A 26,717-nucleotide genomic window follows, 5' to 3' on the forward strand; every position below is an offset into this window, starting at 1 on the left:
CATTTACAGTCACAAGTATATAAATACTTAATTTATCAAGCTCTTAAAAGTGAACTGTGCAAAGCCAGACTTGGATAAAATATAAATACAAGAAAGCATTAAACGTGTGAGGAAACGTTTTCATAATATCTAAAAATAATAATTTTTGAAATTACATCAGTTCAAATACCTAATTCACAGCATTTATATAGAGAACTTTATTTGGTGAATTTTAAATACATAAAATTCGTAATTTAAGTGGAAAACTGCATAAAAAAATTTAAAACGGCCGAAAGTTCCGATTCTTTAAGATTCCGAAGATTAAAATAGAAACAAATTATTATGATGAGAGTAAATGCTCAGTTAAGAAATAAAATGTTTAAAAAAGGAGAATTGTATAAAGATAAGTTTTGTTGTTTTCTAATATTTTTATAATAATTAAAACCATTATAGCAGAGTAAAAAAAAGTTATCAGTTCTCTTTATGAGATTAAAAACTTTCTCTATTAAAAGGATGCTATACCATGGAAGAATTCCTTCACGGCAAATTCTCTTTCACCTCCGTAAGTCATTTAAAAACTTAAGTTTAGAAAGAGTGGGTTCAGACAAACAATGAAATTTCAAACACTGAAAAATTTTCAAAATATTGAAATGTTAACAAATTATGAGAGGATTTGTGTTGTGGGAAAGTTCTCCAATAATTTGTTTGGATTTTGGTATTTTGAAAATATTTTTTCAATGTTTCAAACTTCATGGCTTACTCTAGGTATGACTGGATTCACTTTCTTTTAACTTTAAAACACCAATGAAGATAAAACAGAATTTGTGATGAAAAGTTTCTCCCAAGGTGTAACATCCTTTTAAAACAGCAGTGATTTATAAAATAACAAATTTGAAAATGAAGATAAAATATTTTGCTCTGCTAACGCCTGGCTCTTAGGTAAAGGGAAAAATATGGGGGGAGGAAAAAGAACTTACAAGGAAAAAAAAAGGTTCATTGGAAGCGGGAGAAAAAACAAATCAGGTGATTGAACTTTCTTCAGATTTCAAAAATTTTAGATATTTTTGTAGTCAAAAGAATGAATTAATATAAATTAAAGAAATCTGTAATAATTGATATCTCATTAAAGATGAATTTAAGGACAGAAAGATAAAATATCAATTTTTATAAAAAATGCAATAAAAGTATATGTAAGTAATTATTATTATGTTCCAATTAGCAATACAATGTGCAATGTTTAACAAAAATTCAATACTCAAAGTCTATCAAAAAAGTATAATGCTATTTTTAAAGTAACCGTTTACAAAGCATTTTTGAGAAATAACTATTTCTGACAACAATAAATGCACTAAAAAGTATAAAATATTTCTCAAGATACATTAAAAAATATTCTGAAATAAATGAAAAGCAATAATGACTTAAATTTCTCTCATGGCAAGTTCAAATGTTAAAAACATTAACTCTTCAAAGTACTTAAGCTATCACTAAGGGTTCATCATCAGAAAAACCACGGATCATTGGAGATTCCTCCTCTTCATCTGGAAAAAAAAAGTAAAAAAATGATTTAAAGATAAAAAAACAGAGATTAATATAGTGATAAAAGTCTCATAGCAAAAAAGTCCCAAATTTATTATTTTAATAAAATGAGTGAATAGTTTTGAATTAAGTAATAATCATTTTAAAAAGTTCAAAGAAAACATGCAAAAGAAAAAAAAGAGGTAAAATATTCTCAGTGCACAGTAGATAGAAGAAAATAAATAAATACAAAAAAATGTGCAAATACAAAAAAATAAAATTATGGTAAGCTTTAATCCCAATTTACTAACTAAACAACAAGAAATTAGTGTTATTATAGAAAAGTGTTTGTCAAATAAGAAAATATGATAAAATTTCAAGAAAAAATTCATGAAAAAGTACCCATCTAAAATTGCAAATGAGAAACCAATAAATAATGATTTAGGTCATAGCCACCAAATAAAAAAAAAAAAGCCAAGTAAAGAAATTTGAGAATGTGCCAATCAGCTTTTAATTCATAATGCACTGAGCAATAATTTTATTATAACCACTAACAATTTTTGGTAGTTGAGTAATTATATCAAAGTGTTGCCACTAGAGAATTAGTGTAATGCTGACATGCTTTATGACTATTATTTCACATGAACAGTAGTCAAAATAAGAAAACACACTTAAACATTATCAGGGTTCCCACTCAATTTCAGAAAGGAAATTCCCTGACTTTTCCGGCATATCAGGTAAATTTCAATGAAAATCCATAGCATATTTTATCTATACCATGCAATTTTTCATCAGAAAACTTTTTTTTCATTTTTTATTTATAATGTCAATTAGATTTTGTGAGCAAATACATATAATAGAATGAGAATGGAACATGGAAAAGTTTCGCTAAAAAGTGGAATTTCATAAAATAATTGTAATAGATGTAAAAATTATTTAACTCTAATCTCAATAACTGATTACTGTTACTGACAATTCTAAGACTGGTAATTTTCCAGTTATATTGTAGGAATTTTCCAGTTTTTTTTTATAAAACATTGCAAATTTCCCTGACCATTCCCTGCTTTTTAGAGTTAAAATTCCCGATAATTCCAGGTTTTTTCTGTTCCCTCAGACCCATGGGAACCCTGATTGTTGTTAAACAATTACATCCTATAATGCATCCAATTATTTATTCTAAAGATTAGGGGTATTCACAAATAGGCTTCTAGATGTGCATTTCACATAAAGGGTTTGACTTTCACTCCACAAGAAATTTACTGGGAGTGAAAATATTTTTTCACACATGTGCTAGTTTCGTTTTCTTTTTTTATGCATGAAGATGATTTGATAAAAATGATGGAGGCTTCACTTTGTTGCATTGATAAATCCCGATTCAACACAATACTGATTGAGTATTAGGATGAAGTTGAAAGATCCACCTGTCAAGTAGATACACCACTTAAGTGCTACCAATGTGACAGAAATATTTTGTCAATATTCTGAAGAAGAAAATCATCACTGTATTAAAAGGTGGCTGAGTGACAACCAGATATTGAAAAAAGTGACTATAAAAAAGGTATATCCATTTATTATAAAATAAATAGGCCTTATGTGTTATTAAAAAACAATTTCAGTTTTATTATTAGATAGATACTTGAGTGCATAAAGTATATATAAAAAAAATCCTCTTCAAGTTTAGTGAGGAAAATTTAAATGAATTCTACATATCTTAAAATAAACCATAGCACCACTTCGGTTTTATGTTGCCCGTTTCATACCTTATTCTACTTCTTTCGTCATTTTCTGCTGGTCCGTGTAAATTGCCTATGCTCATATTAAATATCAAGGATTTTAAATTACCCCTTTTAAGAAAATCACGCTTTATACGCTTTTTCCTAACAGATTAAAATGATTATTTTCTATAAAGCTCATACAAATTTTTCTGCTTTTTTAAAAATTTTTTTTTAAAACTGTTTAAAGCTGCTTCGGTATTTTTTCTATTTCATCCTTTTGTGTGCAAAAGGACTTCTCCCTCCTCGAGACAAAATAAGAAAGGTGGCAGGAAGCACTTGATTTTGTAAAGGAAATATGGTAACATAACTCATAAAATTTGCAAGTGAAATTCATTTCAGCAAATTTCAACCTTTGAAACATTTAAAGGACATTACAATAAACAACTAACTAGGAAATCATTTCTTTTTCTTGATTCTGGTGATCTGCAAGATGCTTCCAAAGCAAAAATAATTGTTCAGACAGTTTCGACTAAAATGAATGACAAATGGGTTTTATGAAGTAGGCTTCTCGAAGTTCAACAGGACAATTGGCTCCTCAGAATTAAATAGTGTGGAAGAAAATCTTGCGTAAGTCGATGTTACACAGATTTCACAACTTTTTAAAACCTTCAATATCTGATTTAATGCTTTCTTCAGATGAAGACAATTAAGAAATATCAGAGGGTATATTCACAGCTGATCATTGATCAAGCATTTTGCAGCATAAAAACATTGAAATAATATTTTTTGTAAATGCAAACTAAAAAGCAAATTCGTAAATAATTGTTAGTATTGGGCGAGATATTTTTGAAATTAGTATGTCAAAAAAGAAAAAAAAAAGAAAAAAAGATCACTATAAGTTTTTTATTCATTTTGTAAGTGCCCATTTTTGAAAAACATGCTGATATTTTTTATCAAGATCTTATACTTTCCTGCATTTTTAATGACTAAAAAAAAAGATCAGGATTCCACTGTAACAATAAATGTTTATAAAATCACTAAAGAGTTATTTCTATTACAAACCTAAGTCATCTCCAGTTGAGAAAGTAGCAGCACCAGATCTAGTATCATAGTGACTGTTTGCAAAAGACAAAAAGCTTCTTTGCAATCGACGATGGCGCACAACAAAGAATATTAATGTGCCAATGAGTACTATAAAAACAATAGATATGCCAACACCAACACCGACTAGACTTGTTGGAGTGAGAACAACAGATGCTGCATATCCTAAAAAGTAAAATAATATTTTTTACCTTTTTTCATTAAAAATTACATAAATTATACATTTGAAGCAATCAATAACTGAGCTTAGTTTGTTTAAAACTTATCAGCTAAAAATGAAAATATAGGTTCTTAAAAACACACAATTAGAAAATAGTAACTCACTTTCATCACTTCCAAGATCAAATACATCAGATAAAGGACTAGAATAACCATGTTCTTCCACCACATTAATTGTAAGATATACAGTGTCCCAAGCAAAAGGATAAGAATCCAGAAAGAATGGCGGTTTTGTGACGTTGTACTGAAATGCACCAGTCATGTCTCTGAAACTGCTCAACCATATACAGTAGACAAATCTAAAGATAACAAATGGAGAGGAATTAAATTAAGTCATCATATGAATAAATTTAACTATACTAACAATTTTAGAATAATCATCGAAACAAATTTAAGTACTCAGTGAAATGGCAACAATCATAACTGTTATTAGCTTGAACTAAGGGTTTTCAAACAGAAGGAAACAGCATTGATTCAAAAAACATGATCTTCTGGAAAAATAATTGCAAGCTTTAGGGTTGTTTTTTGAAGGTTCTGCATGAAATCATGCTTTTTTTAAATAAATAATGTATGATTTTCGTGACTGATTGAGTTTGAAACAGTTACTGATGACTGTTAGGTCAAGTTTAGCCTACCTTTAGCCAGCTCTCTGTATGATAATTCTGAAAATGGCAAGAAACGTTAATATGGTGAAAAGACATAGAAGCCATAGTTTTGAGAAAATGAAAAACATTTGTGGTCTAATTTCTTAACATTTAAAAACTCCCTCCAATAAGGCATTATCTGCTTTCATAAAAATGTGCAAAAAATGGGAATAAGGCATAGATTTTGATAATTTTCATCAATTTGATAATTTTAATGACAACTGAGAGTTCAATGTTTTTAAAATTCAATCTTTTAATGAAAACAAGTTTTTTTTCTTCTTTTTTCTGAAAGATAATGAGTCATTCTCTAGTTGTGTAATTTCTCATCTTTGACATCAGAATAGGCTGCAAAGATCATGCAATTTTATGCCTTAGGATTTTCGTTAATTTCTTTTTGTTTCCTTTCTTTTTTTTTTTAAAGTTTTATGCCAACAAGCCCATAACCACTTACACCTTGCAATACAAAGCAGACATCTGTATCAATAGAACTGAGCCACATCTATGCAAAACAGCTGCTGAAAATTTCAGTAAAATATTGCCTACATGCCAGCATTTATGAAAGAAGATCTTACATACATAAACCGTATACTATATGAGTCAGAGTTGCAATTTAAAGTGCTTTTTAATAAAATTTCTCCTTGCATGAATTTTGAACACCCTAAATATAAATTATATGGCAAGAAATATATTCATATGGCTAAAAATTGTCTAGAAAAAAATAGTCTATTTTTCCTGTATAATTTATAATTTAACATTATAAATTATGCAGGAAAAAAATTATTTTACAATGCTTTTAGTTGAATAATGCAAAATTAAAATAATTTAAACATTTATCTTCCAGACTAAGCTATTAATGTCTTAACAATTAACTAGAACTAGATAGAATAGTGGAAGATTTTATAACTTTAATTTTTATTAATTAGCTTAATTAGCACAAACACTCTTCGATTTTAGAAGAAAATTTTTTTTTACATCATATTTAAAGAGAAACTAACAACATTGCATGTTTTAAATACAAATTTTAGATAAAATTACTTGTGGTCTTTCAATTCTGTAGGCCAATTTACTTCTTCCCAGGTAACAAAAATGGAACCATTTTTCTCTCGAATAGCTTTCACTTCAAAAACACGTGGTAAAGATGGTGGAATGTAGAGCACAGGACTGGCTGGCCTTGAATTTCTGAAATTCGTTTGAACTTCAACTGAATAATTACCACCCATGTGAATAGCATATTGGAAGGATATTTCATGGTCAGTTCTGGGTGCAATACCAATCCAGTGTTGTTTATTTAAGGCTAAATCTTTGATCAAAACCTAAAACAGAAAAGTAGTAATTATTCTGCAAGCAATTTAAAAATTGATAATACAACCATTGGGCAGCATGATGTGTGTCAACAAAATGATGCAAATTAATTTAATACATTAAAAGTGTTGTTTACCCATTAAAATATTCATTATGAAAATTTTCAGTTTCAGAATTCTTAAGAATTTCCTTCTTTTATGAAAAAAAAAAAAGAGAAATGTTTCTTGATAATGTATAAATATTATTCAAGCACTCATTATTTTTTAATTTTATGAGGTAGGGGATATCAATGAAGTCTTTTTTGGTGACAGTGAAAAATATTTCTTATTTATTTTATTTTTTATCACACACTATTTAAGAAGGACTCAAATTGGGACATATTGAGTTTATACTGAAAATATTTTCCACAGACTTAAAACTAAAGCAAAAATCAGAATTTACTTCATGAATATTGATTATGAAGAATACTGAGAACCATATTGCAAGTAAATTTTTACCTTATAGCCGATTTCTTCTTCTATTACAGCACAAGAAGATTTCCAAGAAATCTTCATGAAATCCAGAGATGTATGCTCCACAGTTAAATCCCGTGGTGGATCTAATTTATCAAATTTAGTTACAGCATAGCCACTTCCAGCAGGTCCGAAACCAAGGGGTTGAACCACTCTTACCTCATACTCATATATCGTACAAGAAGATAAATGCTTTATTGTGGTATTTGTGTCTGTTGTTATATCATACAATTCTGAAAAACAATATATTTTTACATTTAGTAACTTTCTCAGTCAAAAGTCTCATTAAATATAAAAATTATTTTTGCAATTGTAAATTGGATAAGCTATTTGCCTATGAATTAGTGAAAGAAAAACAATTCTTAGATACTGTTGAAAATAACATTCTTTTCCAATCACCAAATTTAAATGAAATAAATTATTATAGACAAGAAGCTTAGAACAGCCCACCCAATTCTAAGCTTAGGACTATTAATGGACTTGTAATTTTGAACCCAACCCAGAAGACAAAGGAACTCCTAGATCAAGCATTAGGACAAACTAGCCTTCGTGGAGAACTTTTTGATGGAATTAACCCTCATTTATGTCACATAGAGAGGAAAATCACAAAAACCTCCTATGGTTAGCCCTACATCAAAAAGAGACTCTAACCCATGATCATTGGGGATATTTTATGTCAGTACTGGGGTTGGATTCAGAATTCATACGTAAAAGCCAACGTTGGGGATTCGAACTAGATTTACCACCTCATTGTGAGATGAGCACTCTATCCCCTGAGCCATCATGGCTCAAACTGTATCATTTTTTTATAACAATCGTTAAACAGTTGACTTAATTTTGAGTTTAATGTTCAACTCCGTAGCCTTGTAATTTTGAATCCAATCCAAAAGAACTCCTGGATCAAGTATTGGGAGAAATTCGCCCTTGTGGAGAACCTTTTGAGTCTAACCCACATTTGTGTTACAACGAAAACCCTCCATGATTAGCCTGGCAGCAAGAGACTCTAACCCGTGATCCTTGTAAAAATATACTTAAGGGTGCACCTTGGCAAAATTGGGGACTTATGTTTGGCGCCATTCCTGTTTGCGAGGAACACCGTGGTAACAGTTTAATAATGCCGGCCAAAACATAATGATATTTCAATAACACATTTGGAAAATTTCAACAAAACATCGACCAAAACTTTATAAAATTGAAATGAACCCAATATAAGCAAAATTAATAAACCCAATAAAATGCATTTTGAATCAAAACAAAAATTAATGGTGTAAGCACAGGAAGAAAAGGAAAAAAAAAACATCTCACTTCTTGATTAAGCTTGAATATCTTTAGATTGAGGTGCACAGAATTCTCTAATAGCAGTTAGATACTATATAAATTTATCATGAATAGAATCTGCGTACCTCCATCGCCACATAAGTTCGGTGAAATACGAAACGAAAATGGCGTCTGTGGTACCGGACTGGAGGTGACATTTTTTTCTTAAGTCCCTTTTTATGACGGCCCACATACCTTCGTTCTTATTGACCAGAAGCAAAATTAACCTTACCAGCCAGTATCCAAAGTAGAACTAACGGACCTTTGAAATTACATATACCGTGTTGAACATTTAAAAATAATGCTGAAATCTAAACCAATCAGAATCACGATTGGATTTCAACATTGCCCAGCTTGGCGATCAACCGCGATCACAACTTGGCGAGAATCAAGGGGCACCCTTAAATATAGTCAACCCAAAATTTTAAATAATGTTACAGTGGGGCAAAATTAACATTCGACAAAGGCTAGAGGAGAATAAATATAATAAATGGTGATTAAAAATTTTTTTGCTAATGTTTGCTATTTTTGCCGATATTTTATAATATTCAGAAAATTACATTTTTGTATTTGCTTTTAAAATTTGTACTTAATTTCAGAAATGAATATTCAGAATGAATTCAGAAATGAATGCTTACCATATTTTAAGAAACGCTTAAAAAAATGCTTTACATTGAATGATAAAAACAGTTTTTTTAAAAAATGTTTAAAAGCTGTTAATTTTCGAAAAAGTAGACGCATGTTTTAAAAAGTGGTGATTAAGAATAGCTGGCCAATAGAATGCAGCTGGTGCTTAGCAGTCAAATTAACCATATTATATTAATATTTGATAACAGCAATCGTTTTCAGATTATCATTTTAAATTACATTCCGCACATACAAGGTATATAGAATATGTGCTGACATAAAAATTCATTATTAACAAGGTTTATCTATCAAATATATTTTAATAACTTTCAGACACAATCTTTAGTTATATTGTATATTAAATTACCATAAGAATGTGAGAGTGAAGAATACACATATATCCCATAGGACCACTCAACAGGTGTAACATATTTAGGAGCTTCCCAAAAGATTTCTATAGAATTTTCAGTAACTGATGTTTTAGCCAACAACGTAACATTAGGTAATGGAACACCTACAGATAGAGAAAAAAATAATCATGAGCTTTTATAAAGATAGTAAAACTGCAAAGAAAAAGTACTGAAACTTAACTAACAATAAAGTAATTTATTATTGGAGCCAATTAATCATATTAAAAAATGGATGAATATTTATTAAAATGATGCATCTTAGAAAAAACATAAGGTTCCCATCATTCGAATCAAAATAAAGAAAAATAGATGGTTGGAGGCACTGAATGAATGAGTAGAAAATTTTATGAATGAATTGAATTTTAAGAACACATAATTTAGAAATGATTTAGGGTCTTGAAAGAAATTAAAAACCTAAATCAATCTGGTGACACTACTCCAGCAATAACTTTCATTTAAAAAAAAAATTTCATTTGCTTAGGCTGATATTTAACCTGGAAAAAGTAAACATACATCAGTTTCATTCCAAGCCAAATAATTCAACTCATAGATTTATACAAGTCTCTATTTTTATACTTTCTTCATTTAAATCTAGCAAATTCATGTAGTTTAAGGAAAATACTTTTTAATTTTCATAAGAATAAAAATAGTGATAAAATTTAATGCATTTAATCTTTAAATATGTTGTGGTAACCCTATAACTTAGCAAAACTACTTAAAGCCAATAGTCTATTAGATGAATGTTTAGTTAATTAGCGTTAAAAATAAACTTGTTACTATTTACAAATAACAGTTACTAATGTAATACTTAATTATATTAAAAAACTACTATGTTGTTTTAAAAGTAAGATAAGTAAGAATTGTATTTCAAAGTATTTTAGCACAGAAGGTGGAAAATTTAAATTATGCGTTGTTTCTGGAATATATTTTTAGGTGAATAAAGACAATTCAAATAATTAATTTCCTTATATTCAAAATACAAAAAATTACAAATTTGATATTATGAGAAAATGGTTATAGTGAGAAATATAGTTGTGAAACTTTATTTTGTAATTATTATTTATAATAAATAAAAAAATACCTTTTGTTATTACATCTATCACCTCGACTGGTCCTTTAAAGTCACCTTTCCAAGCATATATCTTGAAAATGTACTTTGCACCAGGGGCAAGTTCTTTGACTAAACAATAAAAGAAAAGTAAGAAATTAATTTCCTCTAAATTCTAAAAAATATTTAGAAAAGTAGATAAATAAGTAATAAGATAATCAGAAAAAATGGTTTAAAATAAACATTATTTTTATCAATATTATTTTATACAGTTTAAAATTAACATATTTGGCCCCAAAATCCCAGGTATTTCTTTGTCTAAATGAACAACAGTTGAGTCATACATAAATTCATTATTGCTTTTCAAAAATAGGTAAATACACCACAAAAGCTACTGGTTTTTAATTACAAAATAGCATACATCTAGAAAATAAGCTTTTCTCTACAAAGGGTAACACAAAAGAGGATATTTGAACAGAATTTTTGCCAAATGCTTTTTCCATAATATATTGTTAAAACAAAATGCAGTAAAGAGCTCAAATGAGAACCAAGCTAGTCACAAAAGATTTGCCTGTTATATTACATTTATTAGTCATATAGTCGCATCTCCAATTAATAACACACATTTACAAATTTTTTAAAATATTGATATTCACTAGGAACTTGGATAAAATTTCACTATCTGATAAAAACTGTACACAAAAATAATTTTAAAAATAGCAAAATAATACAGAAAAGAATCCTTGTCTTCCAAATAACAGAGGTATTGCTAATTAGTATTTACTGTTGTATTTTGTACCTACATACATTTTTACAAAAAACTTATATGCAAAGAGTTTGCATTAAAACCAAAGTTTCGCGCAATTTCAACTTTATATATTTTAAACAAAAATATCGGCTGACTTAAAGTAATTTTGTTATGAAAACTTAAAATTTTTCCAGCCTGCATTAATTGCCAAATTTCCTTTTACTTTTATTGGATGGTTATATGAATAGATTAGTATAATAAAAACAGCATCAACAGAAATGTATAAATAAAATTAAAGAAATTCATTTAGTTAAGTAAAAGCTTAATATTAAAATTTACTTACGAGTTATGGTTTCTTTAGTTGTGTTTTGCCTGGTCGTTATACCATATGGGGTAAAAAGGGCAAAGTTTTCATCGAGATATTCAGGCCAGTAAGTTACAGTATAACCTTTTCCTCTATCAGATGGTGGGTACCAGGCAACAGTTGCAGAGCTAGCAGTTGTAGATACAACGTGAAGATTTCTCACAGGACTCAAGACTGAATCTTGAGCGAATTCAATGACAAATGGATCTGATTTGGGACCTTCTAAATCTCTATTCAAAGATGTCATCTATCAAAAGAAAAAGTTAAAAGATTATTTTCTGTTTTGCTTAACCCACCAAGCGTTTCATAGTTGGACAAATTCATACATAAATTTCACCTAAAAACTAATTGAATAACTATTTTTTCCTTTTTTGTTGATCAACACGTGGAAGAAAAAAAAAAACAGGGAAAAGAAAGTTTTTAAGGATTGCAGATACTTGGTTAATAAAAAATTTATCCAGAGGTGAGTCTCAATATATACTATTGTAAATGCGGTAAATAGAAAGTGTACATAAAACTATTAGTTAGTGAGTTAAATTTTATTGGTTATTCTGATGTGGTAAAAAATTATAACAAGTTAATTATTACTCATAAAAACTGAAGGATTAAATAAACTACAAAATAGTTTAAAAGATTAAATTAAAATAAAAATAACATATAAAAGCACAAATAATGCATTTTACAGACCGACAATCAAGCACAAAAAAATGTGTGTGCAATAAATAGAAAGGAAAAAAAATTAAGCTGATGATGTACTTTTATAACAACCTATAAGAACATAAATAATGCAATTTACAGAGACCGATAATCAAGCCAAAAAAAAAAAAAAAAAAAAAAAAAAAAATAGTATGCGCAATAAATATTAAGAAAAAAAAAAAAAAGAAAAAAACTAAACTGATAACTTTTGTCCCATTTCTTTCCTTAGATACCTACTTTTTTCATTCTTTACTTCAAATATTTTATATATATACAAAGAAATTTTTAAAAAGTTGATAAAATTATAAAGAAGGAATAAATTTTTTAAGATATACAATATACTAGTTCTCTTAACACAATAAATAATTATTTACCCAAAATGTATAGTTGACACCTGGTACAAATTCAAATTTGATTTCATGAGACAAAACTAATTCTTGTACTTTTTCAAAATGCGGAGGATATGGAGGTGAAAAGTAAATCTAAATAGAAAAATAAAATAATTAATGACGATGTTAATTATTTCATTCAAAATTAAGAGCATAAATGTTAAAATAATTTTCTTTTTACCTGATAACCAGTGATACCATTCATATTAGATGGTTGCATCCAGGTCACAAGCACATGCTTTGCATGGTAAATGTTTACATGGACATGTTGTGGGTACATGGGAGCTAAAAAGCAGCAAATATTTTGCACAAAAATATTTTTCACTAAAAAACAAGTTTTAGATTAAGAATAAAATTTTTAAAATACCTTCCCATTCTGTGGTAATGGTGAGAAACTCAGTTGGAGACGCCACTTCAGGATGAGATTTTAATCGAGTGTAAACTGTTACAACGTAAGCTGTACCAGATTTCAGCTGTTCAAATTTATAGTTGTTATCTTTAATCCAAGTCTTATTTAGCCAATCAGAAGCTGTTGCCTCCCTGAAACAACAATTAAAAGATACATAAGTTTTTGTCAAAAATTTCAGAAACAAGCAAGAAAATTTACTTTAATTTATAAATACAGTCAATTACATAAAATATTTGATAAACATTCTGGCTTAACACGTTTTATAAAAAATAAAAATACAACAGAGTGCCAATTATCCTGACCAAAGCCGCCAATTTGGATAATAGAAAATCTTGATAATTGGAAAATTAAAAAAAAAAAACGGGTTTGAGAATGTTTTTAAGTAATTTCCCTTTACTTTTTCCAGACTTAGCATTAGCAATTATAGTAGTGTCTATTATAGCATATTATAAATAGCATGTTTAAAAGTTAAATTTTTAAAATTTTTATTTGAAACCTGTACCCTTATTAGAAGCTACATGAGAACATTTTTAAAGCTGTTCTTTTATTAGAAGCTACTTTCCATTTGAAACTATGTGGAAAGAGCATGAGTTTCTTTTCGAGGTCACCAAGGGACCAAAAAGAAAAGAGAGCAATTTTTGAGATCTTTTATATATTCTAAAAATAAAGAAGCACTTTCACAATTTTCTTTCTTTCTTTTTTAGAAAAAGGTTGGGAACACATGGTCCTTGAACAATCGGGTAAAATGGTATTTGGATAATAGAAATTATCAACAAATGATAAAAATATCTTTTCAAAAGAACAATAAAATATAGTTTATTTTGAAAATCGTAATAAAATACTAAAATATTGATTGTTTTATAAAACAGTAATAAAAAAAGCAGAATATTTGTTTATAAAAAAATGAATAAGCTAACATGAATCTTTTTTTAAAAATATATTTTCTCTTTTTAACTTATTTAAATTTAAATTAAATCTGAAGAGTAGTTGTGATGATACTATCACAATACACCCAAATTTTAACATTTTGGCATTTGTCTAAATTTATAATGTTACTTTTGTAACAGTGCCTTGCACCCAGTTTTTTTAAACTGCGACCGTGAGCTTGGCTAAGCCGGACGCTATCATTCGATTTGTGTTGGTGCTCTCAGAACAGTCAAGATTCGCTTTTCTTTTCTGCATGCTCAGGAGATAAGTTTATTCTCTATATTATTATTATTCTGGTATTACTGAAATAGCGCACTTATGTGAATTTGGTAATTCAAATAGGTTTACATTTTCGTACATTGATTTTTTGAAAAACTAACAGTTGAGCATGTAGAGAAGGAGACACGTGTTCTTCGAAGTAATAGAACAAAATTATGGATTAGTTCCAGTGTTTTCTGAGGTATTGTGCCTCTAATTTGTGATGCGGATTAAAATAAAAGACAAGTGATCCCGAAGATATTAGTGTCATCATTTCGATGTTGATCGACTAGTGAACTTGAAGTTTAACTACACTATACACCACGTGCCTGAGGCAGCCCCTCACAACAGTTGGATCCTGGTCACGGCACCACAGGCAACCTGGCTTAACCAAGCTCACGGTCACAGTTAAAAAAAACTAGATGAAAGGCACCATTATAAATACAAAAGTAACATTATAAATTTAGACAAATGCCAAAATGTTCAAATTTGGGTGTATTGTGATAGTATCATAGTGGTATTTAAAATTTTAGTCAAAATCATATTATACATCATATTCTTAAATAAACACATTAAAATATATTCTAAAAATATGTCAATCAATTTCTTAATTTTTTGTCGAGTCATGAGAACTTAAGCTACAAAACTTTAAACAGATAATGTAAATATAATTTGTGTGGAAAATTTTGTTACAATGAGAACATTCTCACCACATCATTGATTAGGATACAACAAAAATGCTATATGATGATAGGTAGAATAAATTGTGAAAAATATATTATACATTTAATAAACCATACATTGTTTTTAGTACATTTATGTAAGATTTTAAAAAACAACTCAGAGCAAAAAAAGAATAAAAAAATACTTACCTAAAAGCAGGTTTGTATTCAAAATCCAGCTGAGGTTGTCCAACTGGAGGATCCCACTGAATTTTAAAGCTGTGTAAATTGATTGAATCTCTTGTGACCATCAAATTACGAACTTTGAAGGAATAAGCTAGAAATAAATATAGATATTTAAAATATAGGCGAAGATCGAAGAGAATAATAGATTTAAGAGAATTATTTTATACGAGGGTAGAACAGTGAGTTCCATAGTCACAGAATATTAATAGTGCCTTGATCCCAGCTTTATTATTGCTGCTTTCGCTTTAGTACCTTTTTGAAATATATAGATAAAAAATTCATGTAATAGCTAATAAATAACTTTTCAGAAGTGCAGTTTAATTTTAAAGTAATTATGTTCTTGAAACATAAAACAATGCCAAGAAATCAATTAAATATTGTCATTTCTGAAACTTAATTTTTTCTGCATTTCAACCATTACTATGACAAATATGCTTTAAATGTACATTTTTGTCATAGTTAAATATTTAAATTCTTGGTCTAAAAATAATAAACAAAATTCAATCTTCTTTGGAGAAGATGTTTTATTTGAATTGTTATTTTTTTTTCGAACCAGATTTACTTATAAAAACACACTGAGCAAAAATTAAAATGGTTCCTTAGTCAAAAATATTTATAATAAAATAAAATAAATGTATTGACGATATATTGAAAAAAAAAAGTGATTGGGTCATTGCAGAAATATTTACATTTTTGCGATACATAAAAGTGCTCTAAGCGATTTTTTTTCTGCATTTCACCCATTACTATCACAAATATACTTTGTAAGTACATTTTTGCCATAGTTAAATATTTAAATTATTAGTCAAAAAATAATAAACAAAATTAAAATTTTCTTGGAAGTGAAGATATTTTATTTGAATTTGTTATTTTTCTTAAAACCACATTTGAGCAAAAATGAAATCGCTCCTTAGCCACAAATACTTATAACCGAACAAAATAAATGTACTGTACCTTTTTGAGAGGTTTGAAGTGCATGTTTCTGAGCTAAAAATTTATTACTCAGATACTACACTTGGCCCTAATTTGACAACATACTGCTATATAGAGCTTATGTGTTCAATGGTTTTCTGGAATGGGTAATTACTCTCAAGGTAGATTGACAAGTCAGGTCTTTCTATGTTAACCACATAGAAGTGATTTGGATTGACTTTGAAAATTACCCAGGACTTCAAAATTTCTGGGTCCCTTTTTGCTAAAAGTGGGTTCCTATTTAAAATATGAACTCTTCACTTTATCCATCTATTTATACGCAGATTCATAATTATAATAAACAAAACAAAGAGTTTCAAAGGAAGATATACATATATTTGAGCTATCAAAGATAAATTTAATTTTCAGGGGTCTAGGTTTTTCTGAGGTATCTATTTTGTGAAAATTTATACATAACTTGTGAAAATAAAAAATTATATTAAAAAATCAACACAAAAATAAAGATTTATCGTTTTTTACAGGATACAAAAATAAAATTTCAAGAAAAAATATTTTGTGAAACTACTGTTTTTCCTAGGAGGAAGTTGAATTTGTGAAGGTACTGCTAAATGGTAGTAAATTTGGCCTAGACAGATCCCTGGTCTTGAAGAATCGAAGCACCTTGTATCAGGGAAAAGCAAATAATATAATTTGATAAATCTTATTTTTTCCTTCAGCTATTAGTACAGAAGTATCATTTTCTTTAGATATGCATATATAAAGTTTGGGGTTATAATTTTGCATACATAAATCAACTGAAATGGTAATTTTTTTCATGCCGGAGAGTTAAGTGTCCCAGGGGTGCTTCGTAACTTATGTTTAGTTTCCACAATATGATTTTGAGCATATTTGACACACTATAGCGTATAAGAGGAATCACTAAAATATAGCATGTCTGAGTTGCACTGAGGAAAGCAATTAAAACGCACAGTGCCCCTCTGAAAACAATCTAAGATGCATGAACTTCTAAACTGCCTTATTTCTGAAGAAAAAAAAAAGAACTTTCAGAAAATATCTATAAGAGGGGGAAATTACCTACATTAGCCAAGTTCATTTGTTTAAAATGTCATGCATGACCATGCCGATGTATAATAACTGTTGAATAGTTATTTTATTTGTATAACTATAAACTATGTTCCTACCAAATTTCATTAAAATCTGCAAGTAGTTCAGGAGATGGCTAAGACTCTCTTCCTTTTAAGCATCCGTGTAATTTAAGATAAACCTCTATGTCAAAAAGATTAATTTTGAAATTTTTTCTTATAAAATAATTAACTTTTTTTTATAGCTTCTAAAGATAAGAAAATAATGAAAAATAGAAATATTAAAACATAATTGTTCATTGATAACAGTTGCAAAAATAATATGAAATAACCAACATAGTGGAAATTACCAACCTGTGTCTGAGCAAGTTTTTTCATCTTCCCCTAAAGGACAATCATTATTATGATCACACAATTGATTCATGCCAATACATTCACCGGTAGAGCATAGAAATTGAAGAGATGAGCAAGATAAAGGTGACGAAGTATCTAAAGAAAGAAAAATCTCAATTAATAAGTATCTAAAAACAATATTGGAAATTGAACAAATTTATGTATTATACAACAAAAATTAAAACATAAAGGTACAGTACAGAGCTTTTTATCTGGTGTACAAAAAACCGATGAAACAGAAAACTGGGAAAACTTTTGTTGTTTTTTCCCTTCTAATTTTGAACTAGAACCATTGAGTTAAAATGCGGAAATTCCAGTCATCCTTGAAGTTGAGTAGAGCGAAAGATGAGGAATTTTTAATTTACAAGGAGGCTTACATTACACACGCTTATCAAAGAACAGAAGGTGGAAGGGTAATAAAAAAAATACATTACTGTATAAATAAAATAAAAATTGTCGAAATACAAATGTTCAGTTGGAATATGAGAATAGCTAATATGGCTATTTTGAAATCAATAGGAGTATAATTAGCTGCATAATATGAAACCTTTTATTCACTTTCCAAAAAATTGGGGGAATCTTTGCTTTAACTAGAATGACTGAATCATTCTTGACACTAAGTGGATGGAAAGGTGGTTAGGGGATTATTTGAATACAAAGGAGCGGTAGACTTAGATAAAATGAAATGAACCCAAAATCAAAAAACTTTGTGCAAGCACATTATTGACTCTCGTAATTGGTTTATACCTTTTTGTTACCACCTAATTCGGACGAAATATGCTTGAAAATCACTGAACTTATTAAAAGTTTTAATTTTATTTCATAAATAATTTAAATAATTTTTTTAAAAAAAAAACTAACTCTGGAATAGAGAGGTTCAAACAAAACCACAATTTATTAAGGTGTTTAAAATCCAGTGACGCCACCTAAAATGTCTAATATACATATTGACGAGTTTGCAAGCTGAATGACGAAAAACAGCACTCTCTGCTCGCTAATAAAACCAACAGTTGTCCATCTGATTCTCGAAAGTGCGACTGTGCAAAGCAGAGAAAGAAATTCTCCTCAAATCAGTTTCTGCCAGATAGAGTGGATAAATTTTGACCACTTTTTTTTAATTTATTTTTATTTTAAAAACCAAATTAACATTTCGCAGACAAAATCAGATGAAATGAATGATTTTGGATCCTAAAATGGACAACCAGATTATGTACATTCATTGCCGACAACATTGCAGAAACGCATCACTGCTGCTATGATGGACATTGAATAAAAGTATCGATTAAAAGTATGAACAGAACTGACTTATCATTGAGTTGTGTGTCAAATGACAAAAGGGGTCACTATGCATATTTTCAGCAGATACGTATAATATACACGAAAATCGTTTGCGAGAAATTTGTCAAAGTCACGGAAATTTGTTTAGCATTATCAAAAAAAAAAAAAATCATCAATCTCCCCCCCCCCCATTTTGCGTAGCCACACTTTCCCCTTGATTACATCATTGCATTTACTTTCAGGCATCCTGATTAACAAGAATGAGTTTCTTCTACTTTTTAAAATATAATAAAAAAATCCACCTTTCAAATAAAGTTTGCCTTTTTCGAGTTCCTGAAGAAAAAATAAGATTAGTTTTTAAGCTTTTTCCTACCTATGCAAAAATATGATAAAAAATTACATTCACATGATTAAAAATCCCACATCCGGATTTGTGTTCACATGTTTAAATATCACACGCAATTCGTAATTACGAGGTTTAGGCACATCAAGCTTCTTATTCATGCATTTTCAAACTCAAACATTGACATTTGCATTAATGTGATTTTGAAATTAATTGAATATCAAGACTCATATCCACATGGTTTAAAAGTCACATATTGAGATTCACATTCACACAATTTCATTATACATAAATAAATAAATAAATTAATAAAATCTTGCATCAATAATTTTAATAAAACCTCGATATCATTCTATGGATAAATGCTTCTTACATAAACTTTTTTTAGCTCAAATTTTAGGTATTTTTTCAATTATTTAAATAGTGTTTTTGAACATAAAATTTTTAAATTTCTATTTTAAGCTTTTTTGTTTTTACCTAACTCATCTCTGTATAAATCAATATAGAGTTTTATAAAAATTAAAACATTTTTAAAAAATGTAAACTGTTTATTAAAAAATTTGTGATTTTTAAACGAAAGTGTTGAAACTAGTTACAAAAGTTAATGGATTGCTTGCAGAAATGTTTTTTAGATTTAGTGTAAGTTTGTAAGATTTAGTGTAAGTTTTTCATTTTTAATATGTGAGTGTATCTATATTATAATGAGTGTATCTATATTTTAATATGTGAGTGTATCTATTTAACCGTGTAACACCCACTTTGTATAGCATATACTTGTAAATAAACAATCCTTTAAAACTGAGTGAATCATTTAGGCAAATCCTGCATAAAAATAAATGAAAATACCATTGCCAAACTGGCAGCCCCATTCATCGCTTCCATCTCCACAATCTTCTTTACCATTGCAAACAAGTTTGTGTGAAATACAACCAGCACTGTGCACACATCTAAAATAATCTAGTCCACACTCTTCATCAGCTGAAATAAAAATTATTTTGTTTCATAATTTATACACATTGAAGAACACAACAATAGTTCACACACGTCTTTGATAATAAATTAAAGGAAAGAGAGCTAATATTAAAATGTAGTTTTGTACATAATAGCTAACAAAATAGTAACAATAAATAAATAAATAAAATCATGAGATAAAATGCTCTACTTTATAGCTCTGAAATATACAGTTTTCCAGTGTTTCGAAAATCCTATAAAAAACAAAATTGCATAAATAAAGCCATTTTTACCTTTGCAATTCTCTTCGTCTTCTCCTCCAGGACAATCAATCAAGGCATCACATAACCATGAACTCCAAATACAAGTACCTAAATAAAAATGAGAACAAAAATATTCTTAAAAGAAAAGCTATCAACTCTATTAACATTATATTTCATTTATAAATATTAACATTGTAGACTTTAAAGCATTTTGACATGGAAAAAATTTCACTCAAGAACTAATTCAGCACACATTTAATGAATAAAATTTAGTCTATCTCCAATTTTTTAATAAACAAACTTGAGATAATTCCCTGAAATACCATTTACTAATCTAATCTTCACTACTGAAGTATAAAGGAAAAAATATTTTTCACTTCCATATTTCTATTTCACTGCCATAAGTCATAATAAGATAAACAAAATATGAATTATACTGTCACAGGGCTAAAAATTTTAGGTACATAAAGATGTACCTCAGATTTTAATAAGTAAAAGAACATGAATATAAATATTTCATATGTTTAATTTACCTAAAGTAGGAACAAACATGTATGTTTTTATATTATGGTCCATTTAAATACAATAGTGAATAGAATTAATAATTATTAAAAAAGAATTAAATTTCAAGAAGTACAAAATTTTATAGGTACTGCATTTTATACTGCAATAAATTGTAGTTTCATCTATTTTAATTATGCAAACCATGCTAAACAAATAATTATTTAAAGCAATCTATCATTAATTATCAAAAAATATCTCATACTTGGGGGTGGAAATTTCAAAATTATGGAAAAAAAACACATAAAATTAAAGTTATTAAAAAATGCATATACCTTAACAAAAAACATTTAATTAAAATACGCATAAAAATATTACTAAATAGATATAAAATTAAATACTAATAATAATATGAGATTTCTCTTGATGTAAATTTCAACATACATACAAAGGTACACAAGCATGAACCTGGATGTTCTTAACAGCATTATTTTAAAATATTAAGTAAATATAAATTTAAAAACTTCATGCAGATCACAGAACTAGGTCAAAAGGAAAAAATAGTTTTCAGAATAACTAAATTATTTAATACTTAAAAATACCTACATTTTGGAGCACATGGATTTAGTATCATTTTTCAAAAATCAATTCTGTATATGTATCTACAAAAATAATTTACATGTTCTATATCGATTGGAATCCTTAGAAAGCTTAAACGTTCACAAATGTTTTAGTGGCGGTAGAACAAATTTTTTTTTTATTTTGTGTTTTAAGAAGCTAGGAAGCGAAGGTTCACTAATGTGGACCGAGGTAATGAAAAGATTATAGAAAGAGACTGCAGGACTGAAGAGGACTCTCCATGCACATGATTACAAGAGGGTTAACACATTTTAGTATAAATACAAGTAATTTGAGACAGTACATTTTATGAAACAAAGGTCTTTGCAATAAAATGTTAAAACTTTTAATTTTTAAAACTTAAAGAGAAAGAAAAAAATACTTACCAGATTTACATCTAAATCTATTTTCTCCGCAGCTAGTTTGATTTTTATTGATAGGTGTGACTTCAGTAGTAGAAGAGGAATTTCTTTCATCAGTCTTATCTCCTGGAGGAAATAGAAAATGAATTTCAATGGCAAAAAAATGAATTATTTAATTAATAATAATATAATTACTATAATACCTCACGTAAACTAGAAAACTGTGCAATAACCATGAAAAAGTCCAAAAATTAAATTACATATGAATAATTTTTTTTTGAGTATTTTGGAAGCAAAATAAATAGTATATATTTTTAGGATAGAAGACATAAATTTATCATTACTTTTCTTCAACATTAATACAATTTTTGCTCCTAAATCCTACAAAGTTAGATCAAACATTTTTGAAAAGAAACATCTATTCTATAAGTTTTCTAGTACATTAGTCATAATCTTTTCCACATTTAACTTCCTAATCATTATTTATGCAGCAGTTTGTAGGTTTTCCTTAGAACTACTAATAATTTGAATGTTAAATTTAGAAAGCTAAACAAGAAACATACAGAACAAAGAATAATTGGTAAATGGTAAAATGCATAAATATTAGCATCAAACAACCTTGTAATTATTTATAAATCAACATTAGTTTTTTGAAATTTGTTGGCGCAAGATGTACGAGATAAGCTTTTTTTTAAAAAAGAAAACAGCGTACCAAAAAATTCGAGCAAAATTGGCTGAATAGTTTCCGAGAAATCAAATAGATAGTTAGATATTTAAATAGAGGTATTTAAAATTAATTTTCTCAAAAAACTATGCAATAAATTTCATTCAAATTTTATATTTTACAACATAAAATTAAACTGTCCTAAGTGCAACTACCTCCTATATTTTGAGAGTTAAATCTGAATCCATAAAAAAAAGGTATATCTATTCAAAAAAAGTATGCTTTTGTGCCTGGTTTTGCAATTTAAAATATCATCCACACTAATTAATTCACATATTTGTGGTTACCCTCTCAAACCGTTAAGATCGAATCCTAAAACTCAAAGATCCAATTAGAGCAGAAATGATTCAGGGTGGACCATTTATTTTTTTCTGCACACATTACATTAGTATGCTCTCAAAACACGTTTGCATTTCAGTTTAAATGCTAAGTTAGCTTTATATAGCAATTTTATCTAAATTATCAAGTTAATCAATCAGTTCCAATTATTTGGAAGTTTATGCTAAAATGATAATAACTAACAACTCTTTTGTCTTTAAAAGGAAATTATAAACCTACAAATAAAAAAACCAGGTTATTTCGTGTGGGCGTACTTCGATTGATTTTGTGAGGACAATGTGCTGGGGGGAAAATACCACTGCTTTTAAAAATAGTATGCATATTTTTCAAAATGAAACAGAAATATGTCAAAACGCTCACCACACATATTCTCATCAGACATGTCACCACAATCATTGACACCATCACATCTCCACCAGAAAGGAATGCAAGTGCCAGAATTACATCTAAACATCCATGTTGAGCAGTGACCAGGCTCCCCAGTTGTAACACTACTAGGAGTAGTGGAAGAAGGTTTGACAGTTGATGTAGCTAGATAAATAAAATTTTAAATTACAGTTTTTCATTTAACAATAAGAGTTAATTTTGCATAAGTGTTTGCTATTGCTGAAAAAAAAGATTAGTATTTTTTTGTGACCCATAATTTAGCAATTACAAAAAATAATAAAAAAGTTTTAGTATAACAAATGATAAACCATTAACAATCTTAAGAGTTATTATGTAATGAATACATAAGACGGCTAATCTATGAAGCCATTGTTCCTTAAATGATTTAAAAAGACAGCTACTTGTAAAAATGTACCAAATTATTTATTTCATAATTACTATTTGGAAATAGAGAAACCAAAACTTGATACAGTAGGCTTCTGACTAGCCAGGATGCGGTTTGAAACAATTTTAAGATTGCCACCTAAACAAGTTATCTAATAAATATCCTTTGATAAATGTGCTTGTAGCATATTGTATTTTTTTCATATACAAAAGAATCGAAGGGAAAACGACTATTTGATTTATTAACAAACATAACATGATGAAGGCAACCTTTGAGGATTTGATTTGTTTTTGTCATTGAGCAAGAGTATCATTAAAATGGGTTTTATTAGATAATTAACCATTAACATAATGTGACTGTTAAATAGTTTTAACAAACTTTTAAAATAATGAGCAAGTATGGAACTTAAGTTTTGCCTATTAAAGAGCTATGATACACTTTTTATAAAAATAAAATCCCATTTGTTCCATCAGAATGAACTTGACTGAAAAATATATCTGGTCCACAATTCAATATTACACACAGTAAATAGCAAGTATATTGACAACAAACATGTGCAGAATGCACTAGAAATTTTTTGTAAGGTTTCAGCGATTGGCCACTTGAATGTTTTATGACTGTTTTTCATAAAAAGTTGAAAAAATGTAATATTAAAATTTTTTACTTCGAAATTTTTTTTGTTAGTCCCAAAAAATGAATTTCGATTGAATAAAATTCTAATATTGCTTTATGACAAGTTAAAACTTAGATACAGCACTAAACTAATTAGATTTTGTTTGGTGCTGCATCAAAATTTTAACTTGTCATAAATCAATATTAGAATTTTATTCAACCATATAGATAGAAAACTTAAAGGAAAAAAGTGAAGATACTCATAAAATTTATTTATTAAAATACCTTCTTTCCATTTTACAAATAAATTCAAATTTTTTTTTTTATATCAGTCGTTAAACAGCCGACCCAACGTTTGGGTTTACGACTACTAATGTACAACTCCGTAGCCTTGTAAATTTTTAACCAATCCAGAAGACAAGGAAACTCCTGGATCAGTACCCCCAGCGGAATTGATTTGTTATGGGAACATGGAGGACTTTGCGACTCGACAGATTTAACGTGCATCAGTCACCATTTACTACACAGAGAGTCTTCGGGCGGCGGGAATCGAACCCACGAACTCCTGGACATGGGCCCAGTGCCCTACCAACCAGGCTATCCCGGCCCCTAATTCAAAAATTTAAGATAAACTTACTGCAATTAATCTCATCAGTATTGTCACCACAATCATCTTGGGTATCACATTGCCAAGACATAAAAATACATCGGCCATTACCACACTTAAACTGCCATGATTCACAGGTCATATTTCGACAGTTCTTTTCATCACTGCCATCATGACAATCTGAATCTCCATCACATCTCCAAGACATTGGTAAGCATTGTTGACCACTTTGACATAAAAATTCATTTTCACGACATGTCCTTTCAGGACCTAAGGAAAAAAAAAATATATAATTATCAAGGCAATGATAACAGCATACAATAATAAAATTTCAAAAACTTAATAATATTTTCTGTGATGATATTTTTTAAGACTGTAACATATTGGAAAGAAACCAATAAACTTACTTGTACAGTTGGATTCGTCTGAACCATCATGGCAATCATCATCAAAATCGCATAAATATTCTCGTCTGATACAACGACCATTTGCACACTGGAATTGACTTGCACTACATTCAGGATACTCTAAAATTGAATTATTCTTTTAAGAAAATAAGCAACTTTTACAATTTATTTGGTTAGTTCAAAAATAAGTTAATTAAGTTATTGTCAGTTTTTTTTTAACATTTAGATAATATCACAATATAAATATTTTTTTACATTCATTAAACATTATGTTTATCTAGCTTTAAAAACATATGAAAAAAAAAACATATTTCCAATTGATACTTGAGAAGATAAATTTAAACATAATTTGTTGCTTCATTTCAATATTGGAAATTTTTTTTTGCCAAGCTCACATCACTCTCGCAAGTATTACAATCATAAAAATTATTAAATGTGTCAGTGGCATAGAATTGTTCATAAAATACAATATTTGGGTTTTTCTAAAATAACAAAAAAAAAAAAAATTCTGACAATTCATTGCATTTATTTCAAATTGTCAAGCTAAACATAAGAAGCCACCATCTACTTTTTATTTAACGGATGTGCAATGCGCAAAAAATAGAAAAGAATCATCCTTAATAACTTTAAATCTAATGAATGAAGTTTCATTTACTTGGACTAAATCTTAAAGTTTCGAGAAGTGACTAAATCTTAAAGTTTATTAGTGCCAATGATATTTTATGGTATGAAATTCGTCACAAAGACATACTTTCTCTGAATAAACATCATGCTTTTTTCTGACAGATTTGGATTCTAGACCATTAAAGTAACCGTAATCTGGGAAATATGCGTCTTAATATTTTAATTAGGACAGCGGTCTACAGTTTGGACCCCTTAATGCTAATTTTACTTTTTGCATATTTCGCTATATTTCGCTAATTTTTTACATAAAGATGCAAAAAATAACTGCAAAAATAATTTTTATTAATTATTTAGTAATATTTTATTTAATAACATTTGAAAAAAAAATTGAATAAATGCAATTATGCAATTTAAAGAATGCAATTTTATGTGGCAAAATTTAAAATTTGAGTGAAATCCACTGAATAATTCCTGAGAAATTGAATTTTAAATGTGCAACTTTATTAAAATTCAATTTCTTAGGAACTATTTGACCAAAAGGACTTATCAGGAAACTATAAAAGGAATATTTTTAGACACTATGAAAAGATCACTGATAATTTAATATCATAGTACTTACTGCAATTGAGCTCGTCTGACATATCTCCACAATCATCATCAAAGTCACAAACAAAGGTAGAATGAATGCAACGATCATTTTTACATCTAAATTTTCCACCATCACAAGTTGAATCTGTATGATGATTGGTTTTTTTTACATTAATATTCTTCAATAAAATACAATATATTATGCATATATTCTTGCAGCAAAGAGGCATAT

The 26,717-nt window shown here is 28.4% G+C and overlaps 1 protein-coding gene across 1 annotated transcript in view; it reads right to left on the minus strand.

Annotated features, from left to right (window-relative positions):
• Positions 1-1,239: 1,239 nt before the first annotated feature.
• LOC107447726 (sortilin-related receptor) overlaps positions 1,240-26,717 on the minus strand; it is a 59,736-nt gene continuing 34,258 nt past the window's right edge. Inside the window, exons 22-41 of the mRNA XM_016062727.4 lie at positions 26,517-26,630; positions 25,274-25,393; positions 24,897-25,136; positions 23,236-23,406; positions 21,837-21,938; positions 20,362-20,439; positions 19,964-20,095; positions 17,458-17,592; positions 15,053-15,179; positions 12,954-13,126; positions 12,768-12,871; positions 12,572-12,679; positions 11,481-11,748; positions 10,423-10,521; positions 9,299-9,445; positions 6,973-7,220; positions 6,209-6,486; positions 4,635-4,828; positions 4,272-4,475; positions 1,240-1,517 (exon numbers count right to left, since the gene is read on the minus strand). Of these exons, the coding sequence (XP_015918213.3) occupies positions 1,453-1,517; positions 4,272-4,475; positions 4,635-4,828; positions 6,209-6,486; positions 6,973-7,220; positions 9,299-9,445; positions 10,423-10,521; positions 11,481-11,748; positions 12,572-12,679; positions 12,768-12,871; positions 12,954-13,126; positions 15,053-15,179; positions 17,458-17,592; positions 19,964-20,095; positions 20,362-20,439; positions 21,837-21,938; positions 23,236-23,406; positions 24,897-25,136; positions 25,274-25,393; positions 26,517-26,630 (3,107 nt within the window). The 3' untranslated portion in view covers positions 1,240-1,452. The remainder of the gene's footprint in view (positions 1,518-4,271; positions 4,476-4,634; positions 4,829-6,208; positions 6,487-6,972; positions 7,221-9,298; positions 9,446-10,422; positions 10,522-11,480; positions 11,749-12,571; positions 12,680-12,767; positions 12,872-12,953; positions 13,127-15,052; positions 15,180-17,457; positions 17,593-19,963; positions 20,096-20,361; positions 20,440-21,836; positions 21,939-23,235; positions 23,407-24,896; positions 25,137-25,273; positions 25,394-26,516; positions 26,631-26,717) is intronic.

Source organism: Parasteatoda tepidariorum, chromosome 2 (assembly GCF_982258835.1).
Source record: "Parasteatoda tepidariorum strain Cologne lab strain chromosome 2, Ptep-v5.0, whole genome shotgun sequence".
NCBI lineage: Eukaryota > Metazoa > Arthropoda > Arachnida > Araneae > Theridiidae > Parasteatoda > Parasteatoda tepidariorum.